The sequence below is a fragment of the Orbicella franksi genome, chromosome 2 (genome assembly GCF_964199315.1).
Source record: "Orbicella franksi chromosome 2, jaOrbFran1.1, whole genome shotgun sequence".
In the NCBI taxonomy this organism is placed as follows: Eukaryota; Metazoa; Cnidaria; class Anthozoa; order Scleractinia; family Merulinidae; genus Orbicella; species Orbicella franksi.
The window spans coordinates 36,125,752-36,138,515 of record NC_138146.1 but is presented as its reverse complement, the minus strand read 5'-3'; the positions used below and the strand labels follow the sequence as shown (position 1 = coordinate 36,138,515).

The 12,764-nt window shown below is 36.5% G+C and overlaps 1 protein-coding gene across 1 annotated transcript; it reads left to right on the top strand.

Moving 5' to 3' along the window:
* The first annotated feature begins 215 nt into the window (after positions 1-215).
* On the top strand, positions 216-12,539 carry LOC145479617 (erlin-1-like). The gene is made up of 13 exons (XM_081458025.1): positions 216-346; positions 1,551-1,573; positions 2,170-2,297; positions 2,587-2,648; positions 2,980-3,059; positions 3,626-3,671; positions 4,800-4,873; positions 6,026-6,084; positions 7,076-7,167; positions 7,691-7,780; positions 8,483-8,562; positions 9,453-9,614; positions 10,168-12,539. Exons 1-13 carry the CDS (start codon positions 265-267, stop codon positions 10,195-10,197), a joined length of 1,008 nt encoding a protein of 335 aa, XP_081314151.1. The 5' UTR covers positions 216-264; the 3' UTR covers positions 10,198-12,539.
* The last annotated feature ends 225 nt before the right edge of the window (positions 12,540-12,764 follow it).

Below are 12,764 nucleotides of genomic sequence, written 5' to 3'. Positions count from 1 at the left end.
TCGACGCTTCCTGAAGGTTTTTCTAGTTTCACCGGATCCAAAGGAAAAAAAAAAAAAAAAAAAAAAACCACCAGGGATTCAAATATCTTGATACTTCGATACCTAGACACAACGGCAATGCTTATTCGTCGAAAAATCTGAATCAAGGAAAATGACGAGTATCAGGTCGCAAGTAGACTACATGTACCTCAGCCGTATGTTAATTTTAGACACCTGTTTTTCGCTCGCATAGCATCCTGGGTGAGTCCTTTCTCTTCCATCAAGATGGCGGCCGCCGTTATTACCGGAATCATCCTTGCGCTCTTTGCAGTAATGTTCAATTTTTCCGTTCACAAAATTGATGAAGGTAAGATGAAGTATTGAGAAGTTTTATTAGTTGCAGCGGTCATGTTTCAATTCGCATTCGTTTCATTTTGTGGCAAAGTTTAACATATTTCGTATGCTTGACTGAAAAGCTGTACGTTAGAAGATTATCTCTTGAAGACGCCAAAGTCTTCTTAATTTTTTTTTTAAAGAAATGCAATGTAAAGCTTCTAGGATGCTGATTAATATATGAGAATTCTTATACCCAAATGAAATGACCACTCATTTTGCCTTATTTACTTTTAAAACCTTAGGTTAAATTGAGCTCACCTGTAAGTGCTTTCAAGTTAACCTGTAAACAGTCAGTGTTTGCAAGGGGGCAAGATGTTAAGTTAAGAACTTATATTAACCTTAAATAGAGTTGAATGTCTCCGTAAAAGTTCTTTTAAAGTTAAGCATTAAACTTTGCCTTGAAAGATACAAATAAAAGGCACTATAAGGGAAATCTGTATGCTGCATGTGTAAATAGTATTCGTTTTCACTGTCTCCAAGCTAGCAGGTTGTTTTAACCAATATGTTATAAATTAATAATAGTCTTACTTTGCATATTTTTAAAGACCTCAAAACTTTCTCTCTTACATATTTGAGTGTTTGGATTGTTTTGTTTTGTTTACAAAATTGTAGCAAGAAATGTAATAACATAATAATTAACACTTACATGCAATGACTGGTCCCAGACTAGTTTAATGCAGTTTCAGGAAACATGGGGAATCCCAGGAAATAAAATTAACTTTTTGTTGCAAAGAAGGATCAGTCATTAAGTGAGCTGTCAGTAGTGCACAACAAAGACAAAAATTTTAATTTAGTAGATCAATGTGAAATTATGCAGCAAGTCTTTGCTTAAAATTTGCATGCAACAGTGCACTGTTAACCTCTAACATTGTAGATAATTATTGCAAATTTGTTTACTTTAAAAGATCTTGAATTAAATTTCCTAAATGGTCCTAATGTTAGCGGCATCTTTTAGCATAGTAGAGGATAGTTCAGGGTGTATTTGTGGGTATTTGATCTATGAAGAAAGTTAAACTGAAAAAATCATTGATTTGATTTCCTAGTGCACAGAAAGGCAAACTATACAACTGGATATTGTGTACATTTCTATGTGTTAACTAAGTCTTGCTGGCTCATTAACATCTCACAAATCCCTTTCTTCTTTGTTTTGTTTTGTTTTTTTAACTTATTTGCAGGACATGTAGGAGTTTATTATCGGGTAAGGAGGAAAAACTAAATTGTTTACAATTTTCATTACAGAGCTAAAATATTATACAGCCAGGTATCAATGAATAGAAATGTTGCTATTTTCTCCCCGTTTCATCCTCACCTATTGAAAAAACTTCAACTGAGTCTGAGATTCATAGCTACATGTACACTTTGCCACATGGAGTGACTCTTCACTTTTAAAAACAGCCATCTGGTTAACAACTGATACATGTTTGGCATACATCAGTGAGTTATGACATGCACAGGAAATTTGGAGAGCATACATTAAGAAGTGTAGAAGTTGCTTGAGGTGCAGCTGAGAGCAACTCTACAATGTAGCTTTGAGAGCTCTCCAAACTTCTCACATGCTCTGTATATGCAGAATGAGTTAAAAGCATGATTCAAGCTTTTATAGAAAATTGCCAAGAATAGAAATAAATTTCTCAGCTTTGGTAGCTGTAAAGCAGCTTGTGCAATGTCCACTTGTCTCTATGATAGATGTGGTTAGACAATGTTGTCACAGCCCCTCAAAGATGCATTTAATAGTATATTAGAGAAGTTGTTGTACTGTTCAATACTTTTTACGTTAGACTTGTCTTGTTTTAGGGTGGTGCACTGCTGTCATCTACCAGTGGACCTGGTTATCACATAATGGTTCCATTTCTAACATCATTCCGCTCAGTGCAAACTACATTACAGACTGATGAAGTCAAAAATGTTCCATGTGGAACAAGGTGCGTGTATTCTGAGTTCAAATGGTGTTGGGTGCCTGTCCTCTCCAAGTACGTGTATTATTGATATGATTGAGACATGTATTGAATATTGAATTTGTTCTCAAATTTATCAGTTTTAATAATTATCATTGATTGAGAACAAAAACTCAATACATGTCTGAGCAATTGTATCAATTAATTTAATATTTAAACTGAACTTCCCTGAGGATTTCTGGATTTTATTGGGTATACATTGTACCAGCCTGTAAAAAGCATAATAATGTTATTTACCTTTTTTTTTGCTTTTTAGTGGTGGAGTTGTTATTTACTTTGATCGTATTGAAGTTGTAAACATCCTTGAAGCTTCTTCAGGTGAAATTTGATTATATCATTATTTTAGTTTCTCTCTAATTATTAAGTACTTAAAATTAATGTTTGTGAGAGTTAAAATTAAAATTGATTTGAATTAAATTGACTTGAATTGAATGAAGATCTTTCTAATTAAAGGAAAATGGCCAGCAACTGAGGGATTTTATGTGAAGCTTTGTTATGTACATGTTACAAAATAATATATTATGTACCACATTTTAGACATGTTATTGTCATCTGATCCAGTTGTGATGACCGATCCTTTGCCCAGCAAATGTGGAACTCTTTACATGTAATCCTAGACAATCATAGAACTTTTGATCTTGATTTGCAGTATTTGATATTGTCAGAAACTACACTGCAGACTATGACAAAGCATTGATATTTAACAAGATACATCACGAATTGAACCAGGTGAACTCACTCTATTTTGCTCCCATTGAATTGCGCCAGGCAGTTTTCAAATAGTACCACCCTCTTGAAAGTCATAAAATTATTAAAGAGCGTATGAAATATTTTTAAACAGAAATAAAGTCATTTGAGTGCCGAGATTTAAATAGGATTGGTGAAATTTGTTAGAAGTGTAGGAAAGAAATCCTAGGGTCTCAACATCCCAAATTTGACACGTTCTTGGGAAACTGGGTGAGCAAGTTTCTCTCTTGGTGGCGTGTCCTTGTGAAGGTTGAGGGAGAAAAGTAAAGTTAGAATGAAAACATTTATGGTCAAAACATTAGATCATCAATACCATGGTACTATTTTAGGCAACTTTTTCATTTCGATTCATAGGCACTTAAAGTCAGAGCAATGTGCAAATTTGCAGAATTATTAGTTAACATAATTATAAAATAACTTAATGACTTGTGAGAGTCACTGTAAACCTATTGATCTACGCTTCATGTAGTTATTATTTCAGGCCTACTTACTATTGTATAATTTTAAATTATGATGATATCTAACATTTGTTTTCATGTCCTTTGTAGTTTTGTAGTGCACACACTCTTCAAGAAGTTTACATAGATCTGTTTGGTAAGTTCTTGAATGTGCATAGGTTTTTCAATTATTTTTTTAAATTTTTCCCCTCTTGGAACTGCAATTAGTGTGCATAATATATGCTTAATTTATATTTTTAACTTTCAAAATAATTTTTTCTGTTTTCAGTTTTAATAAACTTAAATACATCATTACATGTATATATACATGTATATTATCATGGCATGATGATTTGTTTGCCATCAAATTGTATCTGTTCAATAAATAAAATTAATTGATTAATTAATCAAGGACATTGACAATCTCAATAGATTAGTGTTTTCCTTTCTTTTCTGTGTAGTATTTTCTAATGAAGTGTATTTCTGCAGTTTTGTGTTGTTTTATTGAGTACATGTAATATAGCAACACTTAGGAAAGTTTGGGAGAACTCAAAACAGTAGTTCCAGTCCTCTCAAACTTCCACTCATCTTTCTGTAACTCAATACCAACATTCTCTATTTTCCAATTCCCTATAATTCACATTGTTTGCTGCTCAAATTTTCCATAAACTATTTATGTTTAAATGCTCTTGGGACATCTCCATATTCTCAAGAACATTTCACAACAATAGTATACATGTACATTCAAAAATTAGGTGGCGAAGAGAGTGAACTATGGGGAATTCAGGGCTGTGCTCTAGACTATACTTTTTTTCATATATTATTAAGCTTAAGTGATAGAAGTCACAATATAAGTCATACAAGTTTACATGCACAGGATTTCATGGTTAGGAACCTTTGGGCTCCTCAAAATTTTTGTTAGATCACAGCCTCGGGAAAATTTTGGAAAACAGAGAATGGAAAATGTTTCAAGCTCATTAATAATTTTAAGCAGTCTGCAATATGCCGTGTTAAGAAATCTAAATAATAAGGGTTATTTATTGCAGCTGCCTTTTTCTAGTTGCTGCTAAATTGAGTCTCAATCAGGATCACTTCTCACAAAATCACAGATTGAAATGAAGAACTACTGTCAAATGTGTTCAAGTGCTATGTATAATCTGGTACCATGTGTAATAACTGAATTTTATTGTCAATGTTCATATTTGTCACTATCTTGAACTGCATTTATTTAATAATTATTTTGCTTATCAGATTATTGAATGATGTCTTATTTTGTCTTCTTCAGATCAAATTGATGAGAACTTGCGTACAGCTCTTCAGTTAGATCTGCTAGCTATGGCTCCTGGCTTGCGAGTGCAGGTAAGACAAATATCAAATGAATGACATTTTTTGCAATGTGCATAGTTCTGTTGTGAATGTTATGGCTACATTAGTCCAAGCATTTCAACTTCAAGTTTCATCTGTTCCCTGTAATCTGTTGCCATCATAATTTTTAGTCTAATCCCGCGCAGTGACAAGCTACCAACAAACTACTTTTGATAGTGCTGTCTCAAGCAATTAGGTTGTCCAACAGAAGTGTGGAAGCATACATGATGAAGCCAAAATAATGATTCAAAATTTACAATGTTTCAGAGCACAGGAGGGAAAAACCAACGAAACAAAAAAAAAAAATTAATGTACCTTTATGACTTTTTTCTTTATTCTACTGAAACATCATGAACTTCAGTCAAACAGCATTAAACCAGCACAACCTATAATAACTTTGGTATTGTTGCATACACTTACAGACTTTTGAAGGGCAATCCTTCTCAAAACAGCTCTATATTCAGTTTGGTAGTGAGGCCCTGAGGACAAAAACAGAAAAAGTGTAGTGTGTTTGACTATGTCTTGTGGCCCTAGCTAACTTAAGCCCTACATTGTAGCTACCAAGCTGAACTTTAATATTTATCAAAAGTAGCTTAAGGCCTTGATTACACTTAATGTAATCCTTCCATCTGAATCAGTCTATAGTTTTTCATTTTGGGCAATACACATCATTCAGTTTCCAAATCTGAGTCTTTCCTTTCCTTTCATTCCATCAGTTGAGAGCTGTCATTAAGTTTTGAGTCATCAGTAGCCTTGTTTCCACACCCATAGCAAACTTGTTACTTTTTGGGTGAATTCTATCAACAACAGGCAATTTCACCTGCAGCATCAACGGAAAATCAAGCATAGGGTACTCAGCCGTAACAGGCATTACGGGCAACCTTTGCAACCCTTATTATCAGCCCTGGCAGTTTATGAAATTTAGTTACCAGCTCAGTTGGTTTACATACATGTACTATATAACAGTTACTTTAAATTGTACATCTGTTTGTAATGGTCGGTGTTTGCTAGGCTGATCATTTCACTCTCCTCACCCCCTGAAACATATCACTGTTGAAACGCCAGCAACTAAAAACAAACTGAGACATACTCAAAGGCTTACTTGTGATTGTTTCAACCATGTGTACCATATTCATGTTTTAACAGGCTGTGAGAGTCACCAAACCAAAGATACCAGAAAGCATTAGACGCAACTATGAAGCAATGTAAGTACATCTAACATGAAACAGCCATTATTGGTGTAAAAAAAAAAAAAAACAAATAATTCAATCTGTTATTCTTAATTGCAGACTTACGACCATTGATATAATTTGTTAAAGACAATGTATGTCCTTATTTTTCAAAATGTGTTCTTAAAATAGTTTTAATGTTGAAATTTATTGAAGGTTTTAGTGAAGTTAGGTTTATTAGCTTTCTTGAATTACTCTTCAAGGCAAAAAATGTTTCTAGTGCCAAAGCAAGCAGTCTGGGTTTGAGCCCTGGTCGTGTTATAGTGTTGTATAGGCAAGACTCTTCACTCTCACCGTGCCTTTCCCCAATCACTCCCCACTCGCTCCCCTCTCTTTCCCCTTTCAGTAAAACAATACAGTCAGATAGCATGTGGTAAAGTATCCCATCTACATGTACATGTAGGGGAGTAGAAATAATCTTATTTTTATTGGCAAAAGCTTCAATTGATACTCTGGCCCAATGCAAACTTTACCTGAAAAAAAATATATATATATTTCTAGGAGTTATATTACACAGCACTGAGAATGCAGAGAAATCCAAAGCAAACTTGAGTGCTTGCGTTTACACTCTATATAGTAATAAGACATTTCTCCCTGTGACTGTTGAAATGTACCTTGTACAATAAGGTTTCATCAACTGTGAATCAAACCCATAAAATTTCTTTTTAATCAATCAGTTTTATACTTTTTATTGCTACTTTATTTCCTTTTAATATTTTATCTTTACTGTGTTTCTAAGAAGTGTGTCCAGTGTATTATTAACACTATCTAGAAACCCTGACAAGAAAAAAATGTTACAATTACATGTACTTGTCTTATAATTGTCCTCCTGCATGTATACTTGTAAGATTTTTTTGTGACAGAATGTTTTTAACTTCTGTGTCAAGTGCCTAGCTCAATCAAGTGCATGTCCATGTACATATAGAGAAAGTAAAAAAAGATATCTTTTGCTTTTTTTTATTATCAGGGAGGGGGAAAAGACAAAATTGTTGATTGCCCAACAGAAACAAAAAGTGGTTGAGAAAGAGGCAGAGACAGAAAGGAAGAAGGCTGTTATTGGTGAGCATTTGGAGGTTCTTTTTACCAGAGAAGATATTTGTTTTATGTTTGCTAAATTTTGTCAGTGGTGACTTGTTATGCAGCTGTAAAAGTCCTATATGTTATTGTAAGTGTTTGAAAGCATAGAATCTCATCAACCCATGAAGCCAGTACAGAACAAGCACAAGTTTGTTTGTTTCTATTACTTGGTTTCCCCAACAAAATTTTAAAGTGACATTCATTGGCAATTTATTACTGTAAAGGCATGCGCTATTAGTAATACAGATCACACATTATCAATTTTTAACTGTGTCATAAACATCATGTTACTTGACACGTAACTTATACATACAGCATGTTACTCAAGAATTTTTTGTCTTTCTTGTGATTTTGTTATTATTCTTATTTTTATCGTGTGGCAAGTTCTAACAATGGCACTATCTGAGAGACCTAAGGGATTTTTTGGTTAATTAGCCTTACCTGATAACTGAATTCAGCTATATGTAACTTACAACTTTTCTTTTTCCCTGGCGTCATAATTCAGAGGCTGAGAAGGCAGCTCAAGTGTCAAAGATTCAATATGATCAGAAAATTATGGAGAAAGAGAGTCTCAGGAAAATGTCCGAGATTGAGGGTGGGTCACTTACCAGCAATATTATTCAGTGTTATTTCTGTGTGTTTGTATGTCATCAACTTCATCTGTATTTTGGTAAAAGGTCAATGCTCTTACTGCACTTGGCATAATGCAGTGAGGATCTGTGTTTAAATCGCTTGACTTCCATGCATTGTCTTATTTCTTCATTGCCACACACTGCTTTGACAACTGACAGTAGGTCTAGATATGGGATGTTTCAGTGTTAGTGTTTGTGTGGCCAAAATTCGCTCCTTTTGTGTGTGCAAGCTACTGCTCTAAAGCTGACAACAAACAATAGATATTAATTATTAATATCAGTGTAATAGCAAAGAAACAAACCCTGTCAATGTTATGGCAAAACTAACCCATTGTACAATGTACATGTGTTTGTAAACCAGCATTCCCAAGATCTGTGCAAGCCTGGCCGACACTCGGCTCTCTGTGGCGGTGCTGTGGCTTTCTCAATTCAGGCTCCAGTTGTTTGAAGGTGGCATAACGCTATCCACCGAATAAATCGCTATCCAGTGGATAAGTGTTAACAATACAAACCACTCAATCCACTGCATAGTGATTTATCCAGTGGATAGCATTATCCACCTTTCGAACAACCTGGGCCAGGCCTACAAAATGCACACGCGTGTCTACATGAGTACATTGACATTGTTTATGTGGATGTATGTCTGTCATGTTTGTTGTTTTTAGATGGTGCTCATGTAGCCCGTATGAAAGCTAGAGCTGACGCAGAATTTTACACTGCTGTGAAACTTGCTGAGGCCAATAAGGTAGTGTAGTAGAAATTGTATGATTATGACATCACATTAATTAAGTTTGCCTTACTTTGTAAATATAGTCTGTTCCAAGTGTTGGGTTTGTTGGGGAGCAGTGCGCAAAACGACGAAAGAAAAAGTATGTGAGGAGTACGGCGCTCGCTCGATACGGCAGTCACCGGGCCCCATTCTTTTTCTCCCTTCGTCGTTTTCGCACAGCTGCCAGGCTAATGGCTGAACGCCTTGAACAGGGTATGTGAATATAGCAGGTCATCAATGATTGAATGGATTTTAATTCAATTCATTTTAACAGTTAGAAGACTTCTATAATATCATAACCAAAGTCCAGATGAGTGAAAATCTGATAATTGATAGTATTCAGTCATGGTGTCAGATCTCTCTTATCAGTCATGAGTAATCTGGTTATTTTGTTGCTTTGCAACTACAGCACGTTATTTTACAAATAGCAAGAAAGTTTGCATGTAAGGTTTGCGTGCACTTTAAGAATAAAACTTCATGCTTTGATATTTTCAGTTGAATTCACAGTTAATTGATAACAGTTGTCTGCTCAGTGACCTGGCCTTTTAATTGCAGCGAGGCTGGAGGTGACCCTCCACACCTCACTGCTTTTGTTGTGTAAATCAAGTTGTTAATGCTAACTAGTTTGCATTTAAATGAGAAAAGCAGAGAGATCTGTATCAAAGCAAGGTCACCTCCAGCCTCGCTTGCACTCACTGGCCAGGTAACTGAGCACACAACTGTAAAAGGGTCTGTTGTTGTATTTGGGTTCGTGGCGTTAGAAAGTGGCCCTTGATAAAGGCTATTTGTGTTTTATCAAGTGGCATATTTCAGTCCTAGCGTTCATGTAATCACCATTTATCTGTCCTGTCTTGTTCTCTCTCTAGCTTAAACTGACGCCTGAGTACCTGGAGCAGATTAAGTACAACTCCATTGCCTCTAACACCAAGATATTCTTTGGACCCAGTATTCCGAGTGTTTTTCTTGACAGCAAATTCTTCAGTCAGCCTTCCAGCATAGATTCTGCTGCTAAAAACCAACAAAGTGCGGTATGCTAAGCCACTTTTTCAGTCTTGGAGTAAAATCGTCAGCCACATAAGGTGGTTTAAACGTTTGGATCTGTGGATTCGCATTACAACTGCTTTCATTCCAGACGCATATCTCTGTAACTAGACTTAGATCTAACTGAACCGAATTCTAAGTATAACTGCTACGTCTCAAACTCAGTTTAAAAACACTAACTAAAGAATTTACAATGAAGTTGGCAGTTACTTGTGATAATACATTGTTCTCTTACACTGTTTTGTTAGCGAACGGGACTTTGGGCGCGATGCCCAACGAGTTTGCCAAGCAGAAAGGTCTCTGAAGAGTCCCTTGGCCGGGACGAAACGAAAGCGTTCCGTAAGACTAGCCACGAACAATGTATCATCACAACTAAAGAATTACTATTAAAAATGCCCCGTTGTGTTGAGTAGAGTGAAATTTCCATCTCATTAACATGGTCTATTCTACTCTTAGTTCGTATCTAGTTTTTTTCTACATTGTGCTTTTTTGAGTGGAAAAGACCTTTTTTATTTTTTGTTTGTACTTTACCGTTTACAGGAAGACACAATGGAAAGCAAGGATCAGTGATGAGTTGTAATTTTTCCTGGGTTTTTGCGTAGAAGGCTTTCCTCTGCCGAGGATCATGCAAATGAGTTTAATAGCAGTGGTTTTTGAAATGGATCATTGGACATTGTAAACAAGTCACGTTGGAAGTATCATGTCGTGTATTTGCGGTGGCCCTGTCGCTGGGTAACGGAGCTTATATCTTTAAGGGTCCTACGTCAGGATAATTGAACCAAACGAGCTGTTTTATCATCTTCGTATGTTTCTGAGCATTATACCATATATTTGTTACATAGACCTCATATTTCCAAGGTGTAAGCGATCGTTTCATAAATTTCAGGGATATAGCTAAGACAAACTTAAGCTGGCTTATTTAATGCGCCCAGCCGCTTTTTTATGGCCATTAAGCGTGCAAAGGAATTCGTGTCTGATAGCTTTAGGTTGGCGGATTTTGTCCCTAGCTAGTCCGATGGCAAGTGAAGTTCTTTGGTTATTGTTATATGACCGAGAAAATTACTTCATTGTGATTGGCTGGGAGCAGGTCAATTTATCGTTTATTTTAATTTGCACGCGCGTTCGTTACTATCTCAGTCATATAATAAGCGAGTAATCGTATGAAAACTCGAGCAATTAAGCATTTACGCTGATTGTGATATTTGTAGGGCTATTAAGAATTACTTTCGGGCTAGTCAGGCGTCATCCGTTTTAATGTTCTGGATTGCAAGACAGTATACTAGGGAGCTCAAGCAAACCGCGCCGGCATTGGCAACGAAAACTTGAACAAACAAAAGGTTTAACTAGCAGAGCGATGGCGTGCATATGCGTATTAAATCTTTCTACATTTCCTGGGCATCGTCTGCAAAGTAACCAAGTTTTGAGTATTTTGGAAAATGTGAGCCACGACGACTAATTTTTTGTATATATATTTTGTGAGCAAGTTTTTAGACCGATCGGCGTACTGAACAGATCTACGTAATCGTCAAATTCGATGGTAAAATATATAAACTCATTTTTAATTTAGTCGTCGCCTTAGGCGTCGCTGTCACCATTGCCCAAGCTCCCTCTTCGCAGCAACTTCAGGCATGCCATGCCACATGGTTGCTGGGAATCATACGTTTTTTGGGTTGTTTTGTTTTGTTTTGTTTTGTTTTTATTGAACTTCTTATGATAGGAATGTACACCAAATTCTAAAAACGGTGAAACAGCCAGCAGAGTTTTGCTGCCATCACGTTTGCCATTCAGGAGATATTCAACACAAACCTGCAGTAATATTGGGACTATAAAGCCTTGTAGACTACGAGAACCTCCATCTTCCGATTTCGCAGATCTTGACTTCGTACGTAAGACGTCGTAAACCGACGGTATAACTTGGCGTGTTGTTTCTGATGCTTTGTGTTCATCAAAGCGTTAGGGTCTACTCGTAGTCTTCAACATGTTGCTTCTACAAATACTTTTGTCAATTATTGAGCACGAAAATTTCAAAGCAAACTCATAAATTTTTCAAAGAATTGTTACAACTGTCTTGTGTCTCGCACCAGTCCCACACGCCACAACTCTTGTTAGAGAGGCCGTACCCTCGCACGGCGTTAACAAATGACGCTAGAAAAAGCAATTTTTGTTGTCTTAAACAAATACTTGGGCGTGATGTGTCTTTGTAGCAGCAGGGTCGACGGGATAAATTTCGGAAAGCTCGGTTTCTTTTCTGATTAGTCAATACTAAATAGGCCCCGTCCGCCATACACTGGAGAAATTTGAAAACGTCGTTTCACTCTGAAAACGCGTCAAACGTTTTCCGTCCACACTACGCCGGAGAAATTTGAAAACGCAACAATCACCGGTCATTTTGGATTTGTGTTTGAGGAAAACTCGGTCAGGGAAATCACAAGATTATCGTGATGTCTCGTTTTCAAAAAGCTCCGTTTTCAAAATGTTTGCCGTCCACAGTGGCGCAAAGCCGGCGTTTTCAAATTCCTCGGATTTGAAGAGCGTTTTCGAAAAGCTCCGTTTTCGTGACGGATTAGTGTGGACGGCTGCGTTTTCAAATTTCTTCGGCGTAATGCCGACGGGGCCTTAGAATTACTAGGGTTCTGGATCAAGTCCCCAGACTTTAAACTGCTCCACACATCTAAAAGCCTTCGACTAAAGATGAAACAACGCATGCGAGAGTCGAAAATAATCGAAAATAATGCGGCTTGAAAACACGTCATGCTGTCTGGATTAAATTTAAAATTTAAAATACAAAAGTTTGAATAAATTGTAAACAATCAGATGGACTGCAAAAATATAGCAATGGTTTGAGTGAGTGAACAATTCTCACGACTTCTTTGTACACGTGTGTTTTTTATATTAAATCCCTGCAGGAATAAGTCTTCCGTGGATTTTGTTCAGTCTGTTAGATTCCAAAAGCAATCTCATCTTGACCCCAGTAAAGCATCTATGGACAACCCGCACCAGTTTCCAGCACCATAGGTCCCTCTTCTAGGAGAAATAAAGCTACCAAGTCGAGCAAATGTAACCAATCAGTGTTCAGCCGCAGTTAAAATCCATCCTTGAAGACCAGGCGTAGTTTGTAAGGGTGAGGGAAAGTCGAA

Coding starts and splice junctions, on each gene's coding strand:
- LOC145479617 (XM_081458025.1), top strand. CDS start 265: ATGGCGGCCGCCGTTATTACCGGAATCATCCTTGCGCTCTTTGCAGTA. Junction 347..1,550: donor CGTTCACAAAATTGATGAAG/GTAAGATGAAGT, acceptor ACTTATTTGCAG/GACATGTAGGAGTTTATTAT. Junction 9,615..10,167: donor CTAAAAACCAACAAAGTGCG/GTATGCTAAGCC, acceptor TACCGTTTACAG/GAAGACACAATGGAAAGCAA.